We start from the raw sequence: 23,392 nt of genomic DNA on the forward strand, positions 1-23,392 counted from the left end.
GAGTGCCCGAATTATCATGCTCCCTCAAAAAGTAGACCGGAGCAAAGTTCAGACTCAAGAGTGGTTGAGGCGTGTGGAAACAAATGATCAAGCTGAAACTAATTTGTGAATTGCATGATATTGCATAGCTGCATACTGTTGACATTATTAGTGAAGTTGAAGAATAGCATTACGTTAATTACATTCGATTTCATTTTCAATTGCTTTATTATGGATTGTGGAGAAGGATATTTGGTTATGTTTTGTTTTGTCACAGGAGTATGGGCCCCGTGAGGATATTGGTTTGGAGAATTAACCCATAAAGCCTCTAGATGGTGCCATAACTGCATAAATGTCTAGATTTCAGTGATTGCAACCCAGTGGTATCACATTCTGCCTAGAGTGCCTCATTATGTTTTGAAAAGTATACAATCACACAGGAACATATTCTATACATTAATTCAACTGAAATTAGTGAGCAATTGGATGTAAATATGAAGCACAATACATTCCATTAAGTTGTAGGTTGGTATAGCCCGATCCTTACTTGTAGGCCTACCATGACTCAAATGATGAATAACATTATTGTCTCATTAATTAATGCAAAACTCCCCGTGATTCTGCTGAGTTGACCAGGATATGGCTAAAAAAAAAACAAGATGCGAGACTTGAAGAAGTGAGAAGACCGTTGGTGAGAGCTGGAATGGCAGAGTGCTCAGTGGGGTACGTGAAAGACAGTTCTAGACAAAAGAAGATTAGAGACACTGCATTAATAAACAAGACCAAATCAACAGGGAGCATAGACGCAATGTCTACTGCATGTCCACTCCAAAAGTTCTTTGGCGATGCCAGAAATTCTTTGGGGGTTTAATAACATCCAATCTGCATAGTTGGGACTTGGAAGATATTTAATATAAGTCACCACACATTAGCTATGGACAAGAATGTGATTGATATCTCACATGTACTTAATATGTAGGGGAGAATGGGGTAAATTGAGAATATCTTTATTCAGCATCAGTCTGTCAAGGGAAATATATAATTTTTTCTAACAAAGATATTTCAGGATGTTGTGTATCCCTAGAAAGAATCAGAATTAATGTAAGCATTAAAATTCCAAAAAAGTTGTATCTTGGCACGACTTACGGGGTAAATTGTGCCTCAAGACAGGGTAAGTTAAGCCACCTACACATTTCTATACTCAATGTAATATTACCACCACCATCGTTATTTCCCAAACACAATTCAACACAATCACACTGTTTTTTTGTCTTTAATGATTTTAAGCACCTTTTAACAAAGGCTTAACACCTAACACTTTGTACTTAAAAAAAAAACTTTTAACATAGCCCAGGGCTATGTTGGTACCTCATATCCCAGAGATAATGCCTTGCGTTATGCCAGGGAAGAAAACACTTACATTTGTTCAACTTGCTATTGGCTCAACCATAGGCTCAACTTATCCCAATAGACTGTCACATGGCTATAGAAATGGAAACATTGTGATTTTAGAGACACAAAGTAACAATAGCCTATGATTAAAGGGACTGCAGTCAATCTATTACTAGGCTCACTCCGTCATCGTCATTATCATTAGGCTATTTACATAATTCAAATACAATCTAATCACATGCACATTCAATAACCCTCCATTCATTCATTGACATCAGTGAGGAGAGATATATTGGTTTTAACAACAACATATATCTAGGACCAAGTTTGCTTGCGTCTTGCCTGCGTCTATTTGCGAAGAAAATACATTATTTATAGCTCTAGATATAGTATAGGCTGTTTTTAGTCTTCAGCCTTCATATACTGTAACCATATGAATGAATTGATAGACAATATTCTGGTGAGATGAGGGCAGTGAACTATTGAACTATTAACATTATATATTTACAAAAGAACACACACACATACACAATCAAGGGTTTTTATATATATATATATATGCCATTTAGCAGACGCTTTTATCCAAAGCGACTTACAGTCATGAGTGCATACATTCTACGTATGGGTGGTCCCGGGGATCAAACCCACTACCCTGGCGTTACAAGCGCCATGCTCTACCAACTGAGCTACAGAAGGACCACTGGTTCTGTAAAATAGTAACAGGGTATTGGTTCTGTAAGAGGGGAACAGGGTGTTGGTTCTGTAAGAGGGGAACAGGGTGTTGGTTCAGTAAGAGGGGAACAGGGTATTGGTTCTGTAAGAGGGTAACAGAGTGTTGGTTCAGTAAGAGGGATTTTTCTTTAGTTTTGCAATTTTCTACATTGTAGAATAATAGTGAAGACATCAAATCTATGACATAACAAATATGGAATCATGCAGTAACCAAAAAAGTGTTAAACAAATCAAAATATGTTTTAAGTTTGAGATTCTTCAAAGTAGCAACACTTTGGGTGGGCCATCATTGTAAATAAGAATTTGTTCTTAACTGATTCGCCTGTTTAAATAAAGGTTATATTTTTAAAAAACATTTAAAAATAATTTGGCTTGATGACAGCTTTGCAAACTCTTGGCATTCTCTGAACCAGATTCACGAGGAGTTCCCACATATGCTGAGCACTTTTTGGCAGCTTTTTATTCACTCTGCGGTCCACTCTGCAAGTTCATCTGATGCAGCACTCCATCACTCTCCTTCTTGGTTAAATAGCCCTTGGAGGTTTGTTGGGTCATTGTCCTGTTGAAAAACAAATGATAGTCCCACTAAGCACAAACCAGGTGGTAGCCATGCTGGTTAAGTCTGCCTTGAATTATAAATAAATCACTGACAGTGTCACCAGCAAAGCACCCCCACACCATCACACCTCCTCCTCCATGCTTCACTGTGGGAATCACACATGCTGAGATCATCCGTTCACCTACTCTGCGTCTCACAAAGACAAGGCGGTTGGAACCAAAAATCTCAAATTTGGACTCATCAGACCAAAGGACAGACTTCCACCTGTCTAATGTCCATTGCTCATGTTTCTTGGCTCAAGCAAGTCTCTTATTATTATTGGCGTCCTTCAGTAGTGGTTTCTTTTCAGCAATTCGACCATGAAGGCCTGATTCACTCAGTCTCCTCTGAACAGTTGATGTTGAGATGTGTATGTTAGTTGAACTCTGTGAAGCATTTATTTGGGCTGCAATCTGGTCCAGTTAACTTTAATGAACTTATCCTCTGCGGCAGAGGTAACTCTGGGTCTTCCTTTCCTGTTCAGCCCTCATGAGAGCCGGTTTCATCATAACGCTTGATGGTTTTTGCGACTGCCCTTGAAGAAACTTCTAAAGTTCTTGAATGTTCTGTATTGACTGACCTTCATGTCTTAAAGTAATGATGGACTTTCATTTCTTTTTGCTTATTTGAGCTGTCATATCAAATTGTATTGGTCCCATACACATGGTTAGTAGATGTTATTGCGAGTGTAGCGAAATTCTTGTGCTTCTAGTTCTGAGAGTGCAGCAATATCTAACAAGTAATCTAAAAATTCCACAACTAACAACTTCCTAATACACACACATCTAAGTAAAGCGATGGAATAAGAATATGTACATATAAATATATGGATGAGCAATGACCGAGCGGCATATTTCTTGCCAAAATATGGACTTGATCTTTTACCAAGTAGGGCTATCTTCTTCCACGACCTTGTCACAACACAATTGATTGGCTGAAACGCATTAAGAAGGAAAGACATTCCACAAATTAACCTTTAGTCCTGGAAATGCATTCCAGGACTACCTCATGAAGCTGGTTGAGAGAATGCCAAAGCTGTCATCAAGGCAAAGGGTGGCTACTTTGAAGAATATCAAATACCCCTTTTCGTGGTATCCAATTTTTGTAGTAGCTACTATCTTGTCTCATCGCTACAACTCCCATACAGGAGAGACAAAGGTTGAAAGTCTCCGATACACAACCCAACCATGCCGCAAACATGCCGCAAACATGCCGCAAACATGCCGCAAACATGCCGCACTGCGCTAGCCAAGGCCCGCCACAGGAGTCGCTGGTGCGCGATGAGACAAGGACACCCCTACCGACCTAACCCGGGCGACGCGAGGCCAATTGTGCATCGCCCCACGGACCTCCCGGTCACGGCCAGTTACGACAGAGCCTGGGCGCGAACCCAAGGACTCTGATGGCACAGCTGGCGCTGCAGTACAGCACCCTTAACCACTGCGCCACCCTGGAGGCCCTGCTTACCCCTTTTTCCATGTGGTTTCTTCCTTCACACATTCCATTAAATGATGGCCTCTTCCTAAATAATTGGTCAAATTATTAATTCATACATTTTTGTGTATGGTTTCCTAGAAACAAGGGCGGTTCAACTTACCACACTCTCCCCTACAGTAAATACGGATATACAGTTATTATCTTCAGGAGCCCTCCAGGACCTGATACCGAGCAAATATTTTAGATTGAACCTCTGTGAGTGAAGACAGAGCAGAAGAGCAATACACCCAGCCATTCAACGTCATCGGAATGTTAAATGTAACAGATCAAACATAATGGTCAGATAGAAAGATACAACTGTTAGTTCACTCTCTACTGAGATGCCGGAGGTTGATGTTTCAAGAGCTCTTTGTCCTCACCCTGTGTAAACGCCACATACTTTGGTGGAACAGAGAACATGATTTTTCTTAGACGGCAAAATCATTATACCTTTGTTGAGATGGCCCCTCTTGGAGAGCTGCTGTGCTGATATTACCTGCAGCCAGACGAAAGGGCAGAACGGGTAGTATGATATAGTTATGGTGGAGGCAGAAGGCGTGCCCGGCTTGTACAGTAGATGCAGCTGGCTGCAAGCCACAGACAGTTGCAGCATGGATCTGGCCCCTTGTCGGTCTGCTGCTCATGGCTTCCCGTCGGGTGGCACCACACCCTGCAGGAAGACCCATCTGCCAGTCCAGGGCCTGGCCACTATGGTCCTCTCCAAGCTCCCGTCCTTCTATCCTCCCTCCCATCCACCTCCCACCCAGGCCTGGCCACAGCCCCCTCCAAGGCCCAGTCCCTCTAGCCTCCCTCCTGTCACCACTCACCCTGGTGGAGACAGGGACGTGCATGTTAACACCATGACCGGGAGATGGTGTTGATGATAATCTCTACACTGCCCTCACCCTCAGGGCTGTGAATGTGCTAGTGCCAAACACACTGTATGTCCAACTCAACAGAAGGTCTCTTCAACAGTAAGGTCTGTTCAGGCATTCAAATGACAGACTAGAGCATTGAGTCCTGGTATATTGATTAGATTGACTCCATAGCGGTTTACAAAACAGGCACAAGATGAGAAATAAAACAGACAAAAGTTTCATGATAAATTGCATTGCCAGAGTTATATGAATCGGGTTGGATTGACACGGTATGATTCTACCCCATTTATCCAATTTCCTTTTCTTGAGCCTGTCATTTGCAAAAGTAGTGGACCTCATAGATAAGTTTCCCCTCTGTCGCGAGAGGAACTGTGTCACATATCTTCATTGTAAGAGAGAGCAGTGTCAATCTCAACTCTATGTGAGGGAAGGTCAGAGTGTCAGTGTGTTGAGAGCAATGACTAGAATTCTCATGTGCTCTGAGGAAATTGCTACTGTAGGATTAATCTCACTCCCTGGCCTTGGTGAGCCAGTCGCTGTTAAGGAGACAGGCCATGTTGTACTGTCGCTCCAATCATTTCCTGAAAGCTTTTGGCTTTGTGAGGAAGATCCACAAGAAAAACACTGCAAAGGCTGTGTCAGCGGGAACTGCTGAAATTGTTTTCCTTCAGCACCTCATCTGTGGAAACAGAGGTCAAGGGTATCATTTACAAAAAGAGACAAAAATAAAAGGTTAATATATAATTCACTTTTCAAAGATATGCTAGCTTTCTGATATGCTTCAAATTTTTCTGGTCTTGACACATTTCACTGTAAGGAAATAAAATAAAATAAGCTAATAAAACTGTTTGTTTAAATCTTCAAAGTCATATGTTTTCAATATATCCTTTAATTTGTCTTCCAATTGTTACTGATAAATGTAACTCTCAAAATGTATGTTTGTATAGAGCAGGAGCAGCTCCCATTGGTCAAATGAAGTACCTTCAATACAGACTCCACATTGGACTGATGGGGTGGGGTGTTGATCAGCAAGAAAGAGGGAGGCAAAGACAGTGAAACAATATTTTACATACAAAGACAATTACTTCGGAGAATTCAACCTGGACTGTTTTAGGCATAGAGATCCTATAACATAAAGGATGGTAATTTATAATTATATATTTTTTGTCATGTTGCTAGGAAATGAACAAGCTCTTCATAAGCAATTGTCTCAGCTCTGTGTGTGTATGTTTACTATGGGGAAGAATCCAGGGAAATACAACAGTCAGAGATCAATATAATACCACCTCTCCTCTCTTACACCAACCAAAAAGTCAAAACACAGAACAATTCCAATGGAAGTTTTTATTTTTTTTAAATTCGAAGAAATGAACAGAAATAACGCTTAAGTAACAATGTACTGAAAAAAATATTTTTGGCTTTAACAAACTCTACAAAACAAAAATATAGAGGAAAGTTTTCATAAGCTGGACATACAAGTTACCACTGGCAAATGTGTGGCACATGTAAAAAAAAAAATATTATAGTATTTACTCTCATATAGATATCTCTATGAAAATCTTTTTTGTTTCTTCAAACGATCTGTACAAAAACTTCTCTCTTCATAAATTACTACTTTTCAATATAACTGAATGACTGTTGAACATGATGGTTAATTAAATGAGCTTTTCCTTCTTTATGCACCCTTCCAACTCTTGACCCAGACGCAGTTTGGCACTTGGTTCAGACATTACTAGCAGCATAACCCTCACAAGAATTCAACAGTATTAGTTATCAGTCTCAGGCGTTTCACAGAAATCTCAAGTATAGTCACAATGGCCCTTTAATTGGTAACTCAACTTAAGCTGACTTCAGAGGAAATGCTGCTGCAAGTCTGTCTGGACTCTGACAAAGCAACAATGATGTTCTCAGGAGCACAGATCCAGGAAATACCACAACTTTCAGCTTTTATTTATCTTCAACCACTTTTATTAGCCTCTGGAATCTGGAATTGTGATGAAAGCAGCAGTTCTACTTTTGAAACTATGAAACTGAATTTCTGAACACAACTAAAACACGCTCAACGCACAATTTTCCTCCGAATGATTATAATAATACGTCATAAAAAATAAAACAATTATTGTGAAGAAACTCAAAAAGTATTAAAAACAACCTGAAAGAAAACAAGTGTATATTGCCAGCTCCTGAGCATGGCGTTTGGTCTGGAAGGGCGGGCTGGACCTGCTAACCCGGCTCAATACAGAGGAGAAAGTAAACTCTGAGGTAGATAACTGGTCGGTCTGTGCAACCATCAGGCCAGAACATACCATCTATTGGCCAGAACACAGACTTCTGGAAGACAACTTAATCATAAAGCCTGTTCAAATCTACTATGATAAAAAAAATATCAAACTTTAGCAATAACATTCTGTTGCACAATGTTAAAACAAATTATTATTGTATTTTTTTTAAATTTCATAATTTCAAACTGTCTTCTTTCCTGGTTCAATTCATTTTATAACGTTGCATTTTCCATTTTTCTGTAGTGACGAAATCAGTGTGTGGCACTTGTTGGATCCAAATCATCCTTCATGCTTGTTTGTGTCCATATTTTCCCATAAAACGTATGACAACTGAATGTAAATGTACAAAAAAGGCACATTCTCCAAACTGCAATCTAGTCTGGCAAAAAGTCAATTACATCCTGGTTAGAAAGAGAAGTTAAACTATTTCCTCAATTTACTAGCTCACAGTTCTTTGGTGAAGTAAATTATAATTGAAAGTGCCGAGCTTGTTTGTTTCCTATCAAAGAGCTGGGTGCAATAATATCTACATATTCATCTCAGTTTTTCCCCAACTAAAACTCCATTAAAAGTTTACCGTAAGTTGCACTGGAAGGCTTTGATAAATCGAAGTTTGCCTCTTTGCATTTCAACTGAACGTGAAAAAGAACAACAAAATCCCCTAAAAGACACAACCACACCCTCCCTTATTCCATCCCCACCCCTAGAAGCTAATTTGAGGCTAATCTACAACACCAAGTAATCAAAAAAAGGCAAGATTCAAAATGTGATAATTCAACAGAATTTCTAGCACATTCAAACAACCAGAGACATTTAAGGCCCTGTGATTATACAAACATTACATTATATTAAAACATCATCAGATTTAGAGGGTCATTTCACTCTAAACATTTTTTCTCAAAAACTTCTACTTTAGATTCATTTTCAGAGGGGAAAAGCAAGAACATTTAAACACAGCAGATTTATTTTTGCTATATCCAAAAGAAAAGCCCTATTTCACTGATTTACAAGGCAATAGCTCTCACCATGACTTCCTAATTTCTAGCCTAGGAGGTTGCCTATACAGCTACTGTAGTCTAGATGGAAAGATCAATCTAGACCACTAAGATAAATCACTTTACAATAAGAAACATTTAACACGTCACCATAGCAACACTCACACAGCAAGCACAAAACATCATTTTCAAGATAAATAATACAACTTCAGAAAATTCTATTTCAGTACAAAATAAGAGGAAAAACTCAATTAAAATTATAAAAAAATATTAACAAAAGACATCTTTACTATCATGCACCATAAACAACAAGTCACATGATCCTCTATAGGTTCTTGCATCTATGTGACAATTCTTGGTAAAAAATAAACATTCTTTCTTTAGTAAAATACAACTACATTTTCTTATTTTTTTAGAGAATTTGAATCCTTTGATGAAATTAATCACTTATTTGCACCTCATGGGACATACCAAAATTGTCTCACTTGTTTTTCTTATCACAAACAAAAGTAAATCATTGCAGAATTCTGTACAAAATGGGGATAAATCCTTAACGCACAATCCATCACCAGAAGCAGCCATGATTGTTTCAACTGTCATCCCACTCTGTCTTCTGGGCTCCTACCACACCTGAGGACACAACCAAGACAGTCAAATGATTGTACACTCTGGTACTAAAGCCCATTTGCAGTTTGAAGTGACTTAAATCCTATTTGTTTGCATATCCGATTCAAGTCTGTTCTTTTTCCTGCAGTCTGAACAGCCAAAAAGCACATGGGAATCCCATATTTCAAGCCACATTTCAAACCTTGGTAGGTCATTTGAAATCAGAAACAAATCTGATTCCTGGCCTTGCGACTTTTGTCTGAACGGTCAAATGTGATGTACTTGCCCTCAAGTGGTTTTTAGACTGTTAATTGGCATATTGTGTTGCTCACTAGCTACTCTGTTGACAGTATGACAAGAACATGTGGTAGAGAACTAGCTTGTTAATTGTTTACAAACAAATTTATGAACATGCTAGAGAGCTAAACAGCTACCTAGCTAGCTAGTTGAGTGGTGTGGCTAGCTAGCTAGTTGAGTGGTGTGGCTAGCTAGCTAGTTGACTGGTGTGGCTGGCTAGCTAGTTGACTGGTGTGGCTGGCTAGCTAGTTGACTGGTGTGGCTGGCTAGCTAGTTGACTGGTGTGGCTGCTAGCTAGTTGACTGGTGTGGCTGGCTAGCTAGTTGACTGGTGTGGCTGGCTAGCTAGTTGACTGGTGTGGCTGGCTAGCTAGTTGACTGGTGTGGTTAGCCAAAAAGTACTCGTTTTGAAAGTTGTATCATCTTATCCTATGAGGCTTTAAAAGTGTTCTTACACTATGATTTTGAACATTCAAAGAAACTGGGAAACGTCCATGGCAGGCATTGTTGTTACGTTAGCTTGCTAACCTCTTGAGTGATAGGAAGCACGAGCACCTCTAATTAGCCTGCACCACTGCGCACACAACCGTCATTACTATGACAACTAGCCATGTCAGCAATTTACAGCTGTCTGAACACACACAAACCCCGATTTGGTCACTTGTAACTTGCTGTTTGGTCAATCAGAATTTCAAAACCGATCATTAAGCAATAAGGCATGAGAACCTGGGGATTATCGTTGCGAATAACTCCTGAATAAGAGTTGTTCTTAGGCCCAATGTGGAGAGAAAGGCCTGGGGAAACAGCTGTTAGGGGGGAGTTTATAGGCTATGACGATTTCCAACATTAAAAAGAGATTAACAATATGTTTTCATTAAAAATGTTATTTTAATGAGTAAATTCATTTTCTTTCATCCTTCCACCAGACGATATAGTCTGAGGAAAAGCCCGTTGTTAGTTCTGAGATTGTGAAGTTGCTAGCCAAACAGGCAGGCCATTCATTTTATTCATTCTATTTGCAATGGCTGCTATGCCAAACAAATCATTGGCATGTAGCTACATAGGCTAGCTACTTCTGCTTTATTTATTTATTTTTTATTTTACCTTTATTTAAACAGGCAAGTCAGTTAAGAACATATTCTTATTTTCAATGACGGCCTGGGAACAGTGGGGTAACTGCCTGTTCAGGGGCAGAACGAAAGATTTTGTACCTTGTCAGCTCGGGGGTTTGAACTCGCAACCTTCCGGTTACTAGTCCAACGCTCTAACCACTAGGCTACGCTGCCGCCCCGCTAGCTAGCCAACTAATACTAACTCACAATCACACCCGGCAGCTGAAATGACAGTAGACTCTGTGCATTTGTTTGTTTTACCTTTGTTTCTATTGCCATTTCTATGGATATATCCACTCTAATGATCCTGATAAATGAATTTGCCTGGCTCAGAGAAGCCGTCAGTCTCTTTTGGACATGTTCATATGGCACAGGGGAGATTGCATCATTGTTGCACATGTCAGAGAGGCAGGCAGCAAAGTTTAGACAAACCTAATGCTAGGCTTACACGCATGGGGAAATGTACATTTTAGTCATTTAGCAGACACTCTTTTCCAGAGCAATTTACAGTAAGGGGTGCATAGATTTTTTGTATTTGGTTCCCCGTGGGAATCAAACCCACAACGCTGGCGTTGCAAGCGCTACACTCTACCAACTGAGTCACATGGGACCATAAGGTCTTAATGCCTTTTGCCAGGGGATATTACGTTTATGAACGGCCTGGCTGGGCTGTGGCACAGTGGACGCGCATTGACAATTGACATGGAACTGTTAACAGGCAATACCTGGGGATTGTGGTGAATAACTCCCTGCTATCAACCAATCAGCATCCAGGATCCAAACAAGCCACTTCATAATATAAAACATTTACCCACAACCATATAGGCTAGGCTGAAGACCCTGGTCCCAAATGGCACCATATTCCATATGTAGTGCACTAAGTCTGACCAGAGCCCTATCTGTACTCGTGTACTATATAGGGAATAGTGTGCCATTTGAGATGCACAGCATGTATGACATAAGGAAAAGATCCCACACTGACTGTACCTTCGTATTACTTGGTTTGTTGGTAGGTGTAAGGGGAATGATCACTTGATGACTCCACCTGTTGTTGCTGACTGTTGTCCTGGAAGGAAAATTAAGCAGTTTACCATCTATAAATACATTAAGTGTTATCTACGTGAATTACCTCTTTAATCTAGCATCTATAAACAACCAAGTAGTAAGTATAGCTAAAATCTTATGGGCCAGTATCACAGACCTAGTCCTGGACTAAAAATCATTCTTAATGGAGATTCTCCACTGAAATAACTTTTGAGTCCAGAACTAGACCTAATCTGTGTCTGGGGAACTGGCTCTATAGGTACAGCTAAGGTACAGGACAGCATAAAATATGATTCATCAATAGTAAGTTAATCACAAACCTCCACTGGAACATTTGTGGCCTGCATGTGTGTGTACTGGGGAATATAGGCTCCTTGCATAGAGTTTGCAGCCATGTACTGCACAAGGAAGGACAGAACTGTGTTAGCATACATCCATCTAAAATGCACTATATACAATACAGATTCCGACATCAAATGTACTTCTGGGGCCGTATGTAAGCATCTCAGAGTAGGAGCACTGGTCTAGAATCAGGTCCATGTTATCTTATTTATTAGGATCTAAAAGGCTAAACTGATCCTAAATCAGCACTCCTACTCTGAGATGCTTGATACATACGGCCTTCGCTCTAATTATACAACACATGAACACAGTTTAGACGTATTTGACCCTGTGACCCCAGATCTCTCACCGTTCCTGTGCTACCCATGGAGAGATGACTCATCTGCTGAGTGAGAGGGCTCATCATGGATGTAGGCTGTAGTGACATAGTATGGTCCATAGAGGGCGATATCACCGCTCCCTGGGACAGAGAGTGTGAGAGGATGAGAGCATGGTAGCAGAGGCACACAGACATTCATGGATCCTATATTTCTTTGTACATATAACAAATAAACGCTACATACATCCACGAATACCATGCAAGATCAAAATGTCAGAAACAGAGGAGTGAGAGACAGTGTAAGAGAGAAAGAAGGACAGACCGGCACGCTAATTCCTATGTAGTGCACTCCTTTTGACCAGAGCCCTATGGAACCTGGTCAAAAGTAGTCCACTGAAAAGGGAATAGGGTGCCATTTGAGACGCAGCCATCCTGTTAAGTCTCTGGAACTAGTCAGGGCAGATAGGTGGAGCTGGAGAACGTTGGAATAATACCTAGATTAAACCCTTCCCTTCCTGAATCATGTATCATTCCACAAGGGCATGCCCTCTTTTAGGTTTCAGACCGAGAGAGAGAGAGATCAACTGAGCTCAGTGTGTCAGACTTCATATCCTATGGCCACACTGACTATAGAAGTCACTGGATGCATCCCAAATGGCACTCCATTCTGTATATAGTGCACAACTTTTGACCAGAGGCATAGGCATTACATAGGGAAGAGGGTGCATTTGGGAAGCAGCCACTGACAATCTTGGGCACATGGAAGTACTTGTAAGAAAAACACCCACTGGGAACCACTATTTCCTTCTAAAAGCAGGTACGACTATATGGCACAGAACAACAATTACTCATCTCCCTACTAAATGGAATCAGTCATCAAACACAAGATGTTTGAAGCGCTTCCAACTTGTCCTGTGGTGAGTGTTGAGCATCACCAAGAGAGTCAGGCATCCTGGTTCTAGTATTTCTCTCAACACCGTAGTGCCAGTAAATCCCAGAGTGCCCAGTCACATCCTGTATGTGTGTCCTCACTACCATCCATCTTCATTTTTCACCAGTGGTGAAAAGTACCCGATTGTCATTGAGTAAAAGTAAAGATACCGTAACAGAAAATGACTCAAGTAAAAGTGAAAGTCACCCAGTAAAATTCTACTTCAGTAGAAGTCTAAAAGTATTTGGGTTCAAATATACTTAAGTATCAAAAGTAAATGTAATTTCTAAAATAGTAAGTATCATAAGTAAAAGTATAAATCGTTTCAAATTTTTAATATTAAGTAAACCAGATAGCACCATTTTTTTTACAGATAGCCTGTGGCACACTCTAACACTCAGACATCATTTACAAAAGAAGCATGTGCTTAGTGAGTCCGCCAGATCAGAGACATTAGAGATGACCTGGGATGTTCTCTTGATAAGTCTGTCAATTAGACAATTTTCCTGTCCTGCTAAGTATTCCAAATGTAACGTGTACTTTTGGGTGTCAGGGAAAATGTATGGAGTTAAAAGTAGATTATTTTCTTTGGGAATGTAGTGAGGTAAAAGTAAAAGTTGTCAAAAATATAAATAGTAAAGTAAAGTACAGATAAAACGACTTAAGTAGTACTTTTACTTAAGTACTTTACAACACTGCTTTTCACCTCCCTAGTTCTCCTCTTTTCTAAACATAGAGCAAAGGGAACACCTGCAAACAGCTGATCTACACCTGCCCAGAGTAAGAAAGAACAGAAGAGTGAGGAGAGAATGAATGAGAGAAGAGAAGGAGAGGAAAAGCAAGACATTCCAACAAGAGAATAGAAGAAAAGAGAAAGGAGAAACATTTACATTCCAAGGTGAGGGAAGAAAACAAGGACAGGAGTTGATGAGAAAATAAGCAGGGGGCGTGAAAGAGAGGGTCAAGAAAGGTTGTTTATTTGGGCTTACTGGGTGCTGCATGATGTAGGGCTGGTGAGTAACCCAGGAGGGATTCTGTACCTGGAACATCACACATACACTCTGTAAACACACTGGCACAGCACAGGGCACAGGGCAGGCACAGGGAGAGAGCTATTTCAGGAGCTCACATGCCTCTCTGTTTGGCTCAGCACTACAGAATACGCCCCAAATGGCACTCTATTCCCTATAAAGTGCACTACTTGTGTAGTACTTTTGACCAGATCTCTATAGGCCCTGGTCAAAATTAGTGCACTAGGGGATAAGGTGCCATGTGGGACACAGTCCAGGGAGTAAGGCCATCTCACAGCCCCAGCCCTCTAAGGAGAGCCCTCTGAGGTAAATGTCATAAAAGGTTAATACATACATATAGACCTGGTCAATTACAGAAAGTGTGCATTATGGCTGTGTAGAATAGTGATGCTACTCAAAGCCATGCAAACCCATCCATCCATATCAATTGAACGAGGTAGATGCCAACCTGGTACGTGGAGATAGGTGAGAGATATGGAGACATGGACGTTTGAGCAATCATCCTGTTTCCGATGCTGTATGGAGACGCATAAAATCTGTAGAGGGAAATTCAAATGTTTCTAGAGTCCTACACGCCACAAAATAAGACTTTGATTGGATTGATTCCTTACTCACAGTGTACGGCAACAACAACAAAATGCTGAATTGACATACATTTTTAAAAAATGGCAATATGAACACAGTGGATTTGTTGCGGTGGCTCTTACCCGTTTTGCATAGCCGCTGTGGTGGTGTCGTACGTGAGGGTCATTCCAGCCTGGGGACATAGAAAAGAACAAGAGAGCTAAAATGAGACCAGATAACTCATACCCTGAGGCAACCCACACACACAGTCACATTAGCCTTAAACAAATCTCCCCTTGACACCTATGGAGACTGATTACTGCACTTACACCTCATAACTCTGTCAAAGAGTTCTAGGTATAGGATTTAACCTTTACGTTGGTTTATTAAAACTGGAACTGGACTCATTTTTACACATCTAAACGCCATTCCTATAGATGTGCTCTGCCGTGTGCAGCAATCCCACTCCATCTAGCATGCATGCTGAAAGGAAAGGGCAGCAGCACTCACCAGTCTAGCATCGCCGTCTCTAGCCCACGCACGGCTGTTCTGCAAAAATGTATACTGGCTTTGCCTCTTTTTCTGCCCGCCGTCAGCAAACTTACACAGTAAGGGCTCCGGTGGCACTGGAGAGAAAGAAAGAAAGGGAGAGAGAGAGAGACAAAGGGAGAGAGAGGGGCTTCACAATCACACAAACACTACTACAGTATGCATGGTGCTGTCTGAATCGCTTACTGGGGAGGCAGGTAGCCCAGCGGTTAATAGCGTTAGCCCAGTACCAATAAATTCACTGGTTCGAATCCCTGAGTAAACTAGGTGGAAAAACTGTTGATGTGCCCTTAAGCAAGGCACTTAACCCCAATTGCTCCCGTAAGTCGCTCTGGATAAGAGCATCTGCTAAATGACTCAAATGTAAATGTTACTATACAGTCATTCATGGAAGCTGACTGAGCCTGGGAGTGGTTTTTTAGCCCGGCTGAGAAACACAGACATCTCATTTGTCAGCTGGGGCCCTGTAATCCCTGTCCTTTCCAAAAGGCGGCAGGGCCAGTGGACACTATTTCAGTCGATTAATCCAATTAAATAGCTTAAACTGGCAAATAAGGCAGCTCTCCAGCCACAGAAGGCTGCTCTTCACTCTGCCTCTTAGTAGAGGGTCCATGGCACCTGATTCACTAGGGCCCTGGTCAACAGTAGTGCACTATATAAGGAAAAGGATGCCATTTTTGGACACAGACCCAGCCTCCTGAAGGGACCACAGATCCGCTGCTTGACCACTCACTGCATTGGTTCACATCCCAATGAACCAATAGGCAATCCACCTTTGACTATAATTTGAAGCTGTTTAATAAAAGAGCTAACCCTTGAGAGCCAGTGCAGCTGCTGAAAGGGTGAACAATTATTGGTTCTTAAGAAATCAGTCACTTACCAGTAACTCCAGGTGGTGTCTTAATAAACTTCCCGTTGAAGTGAGAGATAACGGAGTCACATTTCTCTGTCGACTCCATCCTGAAATATGCAGGAGACGAGAAGTTACACTGCAGAATCTCATGGTGGCATCCTACACTGCTTTATGTTTTTAAAACGGAATATAAATGCAGACCTTGCCAATAAATGCTTTTTTAATGGGTCAATATCCTGGGCTTTAATCTTGGTTGCAGGTCCTAGACCTAAATGTAATGTAGTAAATATATCTCTGCTCTGGATCATTGGTAACATGCATGCAGGCAGGGACTTGACCACACACCCTCTCATCGACAGACAGACATTCCTATGAAGCAAAGATAGTGTTTCTGCTTTGTGAATCAAGGGCCTGGCCTCCCATTCAGGTTAGTCAGTCAAGTGCCCTGTTATGTGAGCGTGAAAGGAGGAGGCCCACGTTAACACTATAATTACACCATCCCAGTCATAATGAAACTGATCTTCAACTGGCACTTCAAAACTTTAACTCTTCGTTGTCCATTAAAATCCACGGCTCACCACAGTGTGTTCACTCATCCTCTCTGGGGAAAAGTGGAAATACAATAACTCCTGGGCTACAATGGCTATAATGGCTATAACTATCTCTAATCAAGCAATGTAGTTGTGAATTTTGATTACGTGAGAATACATTTTTAATCTGATCTGTATGTGCTCTTGTAAACTCTGTCGCTATCCTTGCCAAGCCAAACATTGGTTGGCGTGATAGCACAAATGGACCGGCACATAGGCTATCAATTTCAGTCACGTGAATAAAAACGCCATTCAGGAATGTTGGGTTGTGGCTCCAGTTCATTCTACTACTAGTGGCTGACCTTGCAAAGCCCACTCCTCTACTGGTTCCATTGGAGTCCCTCAGTATTCGGGTAGAGATGACCTGGCCAAAAGGCTTGAGCATGGTCTCAAGCTCCTGCTCGTCCATCGACAGCGGCAGGTTGGAGATATACAGGTTGGTTGGGTCTTGTTCTTGTTGCTGCATGGTGATAAAAGACAGGAAGCATTGACGTGTTAACGGCACTTAAGAACAACCTTGACACACCTGGGAAGAAAAAAAAATCAAACACTTAAACTCCGTCTCTTTATTGGCATCAATTTCAGTTTCAGGCACGGCAGTCATATCCCTTGAATAATTCCTACTCTCTGTCTGTGTCCCAAAATGCACTCTATTCCCTATATAGTGCACTACATTTGTCCAGAGCCCTTGACCAGGGCCCAGTAGTGCACTGTATAGGGAAGAGAGTGCCATTTGGGACACGCTGAGACCTCTTTGACTACCGTGATGCCTCTCTCGACCTCCGCTGTCTTTGTCTGCCTGGGTTTTTAGCTAATAAAGGGTCACCATGAATAGGGATTTGCATGCAGCCCACGGCTGGTTGAGACCCACATCAGCTGATTTCTTCCTGTATTTCAATAGCATCAGCAGAAACATAAGACACGGCTCCGGGTCCCCGGGGAGCAGCCGCTCACCATTAATATTCACCAGCGTCCTGCCGCATTCAGAGCCCAGCCTAACACACTCGATTGGATTACTAAGTTAATGCGCTGACAGAGAAATCTACATCCAACTATTAGGAACAATGAATTGGCACCACACAGAACAGCAGAGCAAAGCACCCAGTGGAGGTGTTCAATCAGAGGGATTGGTGAGGAGTTGAGGGAGGGATGGATGGAGGAAGGGAGGAGTGTGTTTCAGCACTCAGCAGCAAAAGGGTGTGTGTGTGTGTGTGTGTGTTCTGCTCTAATAATTCTAAAAAGTGCTCTAGAATGAAAAGAGGGGGGTGGCCGTCAGCAACCATCCTCCCTACTCACCACGCGCGCACACACACAAAATCTATTCAAGGGCAAAAAGACTGCCTTACCATTTTATCCTTTATGGCTTACCTAAAGGGTAATGGTAAAGCATTCATCCAGTTAAATGGCCTTTAAAACATTTATATTGAATAGGCCACAGATATCCATTCAGGATAACAGGCTGCCTACACAGGAAGTATGGAATAGACGATAGATGGAAGATCAAACTAACTTAGTCAACACACACGACCTGTATTCCACAGAGAATTTCACTAGTAATGTTTTCAGTGGCTCAGAGGGAGGAATGAGTGTAGAATAATTACCACATGGTTTACCCGTGAGTCATCCCAAATAGGAGTTCTCTTAGTATAAGCCCCGACTCAACTGCTAACTCCGCCACCATCTGACAGAAATCAGAGAGAGAAAAAGCCTTTCTGTGCGTGTGAAGCGGCTCTTAAAACGTAGGGACCGAAATTTGGCGGCAAAATTAGACATCTGTTTTGGGCAGCAGTGAATGGGGTCACCAGCAAAACAAGTAATGTGACTAAGGCGTGCTCATTGAGGGTTATGTCTAGAAGGGATACAGATTTTGTCAAAATGTACTTTTTGGATCAGGTTTAGGAGAATTTACGGAGCAGGTTAGGAGGGCCAGTGGCGGCTGAGGGGAGGAGGAGAGGTGGCCTGGCAATTGCTTGTCTAGCCGTAGAGGGAGTCCCTCCAAATGCTGTGCTTAGGCCACAGGTTTATTATTACGATCATCTGTTCATGTCCAAAATAAGTGGGAAAGTAGACCTCACTCATCTGTCATTAGTAGGGGATGTTCACGTCATCCTAAACAAGTTTATCCACTTACAATATTATGATACAGACACATTGTATCATTATTATGTTATATTGTACTCCTTCTGTAACATGTTAGAAATGGAGAATATAAGTATGAAATCCATCGAGGAAAAGGAACATATCTAGGTGGAAATACCATTAGGAGAACATTTTCAACAGGAAACCCCCATCTGCTGACTTCCTACCTGCCTTTGAAATAATAATGAGTGAATGCCTATTAAATGTTTCCCGGGCAGAAAGAAAATACCTTTGTTTGGGGAGTTCATTAAGCCCAAGCAAGCCCTGGTAATAATGAGAAAAAGTTAACTGAAAAGGCTCCGACTTTTAAATGGCCTTTACCTTGAACAATGCCTAGATTAAATTGAGGCATTCCTCACAAAACGGCTTTATTTTAATTAAAAGTTAAATAGGTGCACAGAGGCATGTCAAAAAGCAGAGGATTTTGAGGATTCCTGTTTAGGCTTTGCGGGCCTGATTTCCACAACTATAACTGGCTCGGTTGCCATGGCAATCTCCAAACGATTTACATCCCTTTCTTCTGTCCAAGATTGTAAACTACCTTGTTCAAAGTTATTACAGCCCCTGCTGGCCCTTTGAAGACCAACCATGTGAATTCTCTGTCCAATTGACTCCCACCAGAAACTGGCCTCAAAACTGCTCCAGTAATGCTTTACCCAGCTCAGTCTGCCTGACACATAGGACTTTCAAAGGACATTCTATTAACAGGACAAACTTGCTACACGTAGGCTGTTCATAACCCTTTCATTACAGTCTGTCTAGTAAGTCAGGCCTTTTTAAAGTGCACACAGGCTGGTGTGACTTCAGTGAGTAATGCTGCAGCAAGCTAGATCGGTTACACGCAGAATGCAAGGCTCATGACTCATGCTTCTCAAACTAATATCCCTCTTCACCACTTTAGTCTTAGTCAAAGTTTCACATTACGTTCATCCTCTTTTGCCTCCAAATTTCCACAGTAATGCTTCCAGGAAGCTTGAGAAAAAAAACCTAATGGCTCATCTAATTTATACACTTTACTTTATTACACTGTACACATATACTGTATGTTTATACAAGCACATGTGAATCATTTTCCAGTCATTTTAGAGCTACGCTTCTGTGAGACAAGAATATTCGGCATTGTGTCAATAAGCAGCCTTCACCTGTCCTGCCTAAAAACAAGGGGATCAAACTTGTCTCAGTGCCAGTCGGCACTGAACCCATTAAGACTTTCCAGACCTGGAACACCGTTCATTGACTGTCACATCTTCTTTGGATGTGGAGCGGGGAAACAGGAAAATATACTGTATTTCCCTAAATTTGTGCCTTGGTTGGTTGTGCTCGTAAAGCCCAATTGGCTGGAGCCGGGTTTGGAAATGCCTACCGGGGAACAGTGGGTTAAATACCTTGTTCAGGGGCAGAACTATAGTTTTTTTGGACCTTGTCAGTTCGGGAATTCGATCCAGCAACCTTTCAGTTACGGTCCCAATGCTCTAACCACTAGGCTACCTGCCACCCCAAGGCTAGTGAAAAAGGCTAGTGTAGGCTAGTGTAAATGAGCCCTTTGAACAGACCAGATGAACCTCCTTTAGAAAGGACACACTGGATGTGTCCTAAATGGCACCCTATTCCCTATATAGGGCACAACTTTTGACCAGGGCCCTAGTGCACTAAATAGGGAATAGGCTCTCATTTAGGATACGGTCTGCCCTATATGCCTCCTTTAGAAAGGACACACTGAGTCCTCTCTGCTCCTGCTGAGGCTTAGACACACGTCCCCAGGGGGAATTCCTTCTCCGGCACGTCACCCTGTTGTCATCGCAGAGTATCACCAGCCTGTTCTCTCCACCCAACAGTCTGCCTGTCGGCGCCACTCACCCCTGGTGCCCCTCCAAAGTGTGTGACAGGATGCCTTTAGGAACTGTCACACACACCACCACCACTCACACACACGCGAACACAAGAGCACACACAAATGGAAGAGCACACACACACAAAGGCAGGAACACACACATGAACGCAAGAGCACTAACACAAACACAAGCAAGCTAGCACACGCACACACACACACACACACACACACACACACACACACACACACACACACACACACACACACACACACACACACACACACACACACACACACACACACACACACACACACACACACACACACACACACACACACACACACACACCTATGGGCTCATGTTACTGCACAATGACCACAGAGTCACAGGGGGGCTGCAGACAAACTTGAGAGGTACACATGCAACCCGGGCAGGGAGATACATATTCATCTATGTAATGCTGGGTGGGTCAGGTTTTTGCTGCCTGTAAATGGACTACCAAAATCCATTGAAGACTGTGTATTGTCAGGTGTTAATGTGTGAGAATAGGAATAGACTGCAAGCATACCCTCACCTTAGCCATCTGGGCTTGGACCCCGCTGGTCTTCAGGGCAGTGACAGCTTTCTGAGCTGCAGCAGGGCTATCAAAGTCCACAAAGCCGTAACCTGAGGGACAGAACACCATACCACTCAAGACACTTCTCACTATATGCGTTACACAGCCTACCTGGAAAGACAGCATGGCACAACCATGCTACGTAATGCATCATTCAGCTTTATCATTACTATCTTCTGTTGGCAATGCAATTAAACATATAACAATTACGGACCCTGGTCAAAAGTACTTCACTACATTTTTCCAATTTATATATACAGTACCAGTCAAAGGTTTAGACACACCTACTCATTCAAGGGTTTTTCTTCATTTTCCTATTTTCTACATTGTCAAATAATAGTGAAGACGTCAAAACTATTAAATAATACATATGGGATCATGTAGTAACCAAAAAAGTGTTAAACAAAGAAAAATATTTTTACATTCTTCAAAGTAGCCACCCTTTGTCTTGATGACAGCTTTGCACACTTTTGGCATTCTCTCAACCAGCTTCACTTGGAATGCTTTTCCAATAGTGTTGAAGGAGTTCCCACATATGCTGAGCACTTTTTTGCTGCTTTTCATTCATTCTGCAGTCCAACCAGTCCAACCATCTCAATTGGGTTGAGGTTAGGTGATTGTGGAGGCCAGGTCATCTGATGCAGCACTCCATCACTCTCCTTCTTGGTCAAATAGCTCTTACACAGCCTGGAGGTGTGTTGGGTCATTGTCCTGTTGAAAAATAAATTATAGGCCCACTAAGGGCAAACCAGATGGAATTGCCTATCGCTGCAGAATGCTGTGGTATCCATGTTGGTTAAGTGTGCCTTGAATTCTAAATTAATCACAGACAGTGTCACCAGCAAAGCACCCCCACAGCATCACACCTCCTCCTCCATGCTTCACGGTGGGAACCACACATGCGGAGATCATCCGTACACCTACTCTGCATCTCACAAAGACACACCGGTTGGAACCAAAAATCTCAAATTTGGACTCATCAGACAAAAGTACAGATTTCCACCTGTCTAATGTCCATTGCTCATGTTTCTTGGGGCAAGCATGTCTCTTCTTCTTATTGGTGTCCTTCAGTAGTTTCTTTGCAGCAATTCAACCAGGAAGGCCTGATTCACACAGTCTACTCTGAACAGTTGATTTTGAGATGTCTGTTATGTGAACTCTGTGAAGCATTTATTAGAGCTGCAATTTCTGAGGCTGGTAACTCTAACGAACTTATCCTCTGCAGCAGAGGTAACTCTGGGTCTCTTCATGAGAGCCAGTTTCATCATAGCGCTTGATGGTTTTTGCGACTGCAATTGAAGAAACTTTCCGAATTGATTGACCTTCATGCCTTAAAGTAATGATGGACTGTCGTTTCTCTTTGCTTATTTGCGCTGTTCTTGCCATAATATGGATTTGATCTTTTACCAGATAGGGCTATCTTCTGTATTTGTTTGTATTTTATTTAACCCTTATTTAACTAGGCAAGCCAGTTAAGAAAAAAATCTTATTTACAATGACGGCCTACCCTGTCCAAACCCTCCCCTAACCCGGACGAAGCTGGGCCAACTGTGCGTCGCCCTATGGGACTCCCAATCACGGCCGGTTGTGATACAGCCCGGGATCAAACCAGAGATCGAACCAGGGTCTGTAGTGAAGCCTCTAGCACTGAGATGCAGTGCCTTAGACCACTGCGCCACATGGGAGCCCAAACAAATGATAGTCCCACTAAGCGCAAACCAGATGGTTATCGCTGCAGAATGCTACTGTAGCCAAGCTGGTTAAGTATGCTTGAATTCTAAATAAATCCCTGACAGTGTCACCAGCAAAGCACCCCCAGAGCATCACACCTCCTCCTCCATGCTTCGTAAAATACAGAGAATAGTGTGCCATTTGGTTGGCACTCTAAATCTCAGGTCAACATTGACGTCTACAGCAAGCAGAAAGTGACAGGATGTGATTGACAGCCACCACAGTGAGGCCAAGCCAGAGGCCACCATGTTCTGTGGTTGACCCCCACATCTCTGTGGCCCATGGTGGTCAGTCAGTGACTGGTGGTGAGGTAGTGTAGTCGGCCAAGGGGAGCAGAGAACGGTGCTGAAGCTGCAGATTGCAGTGATGACGCCCAGGGCTCAGGTCAGTTCACTGTCCCCCTGGGGCTACATGCAGGCCAGAGTCAGACCTGCAGTCCCTCCCTGCCCTCTGCTCTGCTATATTTGACCATAAAACAAGCTCACAGGTCCACAGCAAACTCTCT

General features: G+C 42.2%; 1 protein-coding gene across 5 annotated transcripts in view; it reads right to left on the reverse strand.

The window, feature by feature from the left end:
• Nucleotides 1-6,378: 6,378 nt before the first annotated feature.
• The window catches only part of LOC124043828 (RNA-binding motif, single-stranded-interacting protein 1-like), a 48,942-nt gene continuing 31,928 nt past the window's right edge, over nucleotides 6,379-23,392 (reverse strand). For 2 of the 5 annotated variants that reach the window (XM_046362849.1, XM_046362851.1), the window contains exons 4-14: nucleotides 21,109-21,206; nucleotides 16,872-17,029; nucleotides 16,007-16,086; nucleotides 15,088-15,203; nucleotides 14,721-14,770; nucleotides 14,462-14,549; nucleotides 13,972-14,022; nucleotides 12,082-12,192; nucleotides 11,711-11,788; nucleotides 11,334-11,412; nucleotides 6,379-8,962 (exon numbers count right to left, since the gene is read on the reverse strand). In XM_046362849.1, the coding sequence (XP_046218805.1) occupies nucleotides 11,341-11,412; nucleotides 11,711-11,788; nucleotides 12,082-12,192; nucleotides 13,972-14,022; nucleotides 14,462-14,549; nucleotides 14,721-14,770; nucleotides 15,088-15,203; nucleotides 16,007-16,086; nucleotides 16,872-17,029; nucleotides 21,109-21,206 (902 nt within the window). In that variant the 3' untranslated portion in view covers nucleotides 6,379-8,962; nucleotides 11,334-11,340. The remainder of the gene's footprint in view (nucleotides 8,963-11,333; nucleotides 11,413-11,710; nucleotides 11,789-12,081; nucleotides 12,193-13,971; nucleotides 14,023-14,461; nucleotides 14,550-14,720; nucleotides 14,771-15,087; nucleotides 15,204-16,006; nucleotides 16,087-16,871; nucleotides 17,030-21,108; nucleotides 21,207-23,392) is intronic. The other 3 variants (XM_046362852.1, XM_046362853.1, XM_046362850.1) reach the window with 3 other exon arrangements.

This window comes from Oncorhynchus gorbuscha, linkage group LG09 (genome assembly GCF_021184085.1).
Source record: "Oncorhynchus gorbuscha isolate QuinsamMale2020 ecotype Even-year linkage group LG09, OgorEven_v1.0, whole genome shotgun sequence".
NCBI lineage: Eukaryota > Metazoa > Chordata > Actinopteri > Salmoniformes > Salmonidae > Oncorhynchus > Oncorhynchus gorbuscha.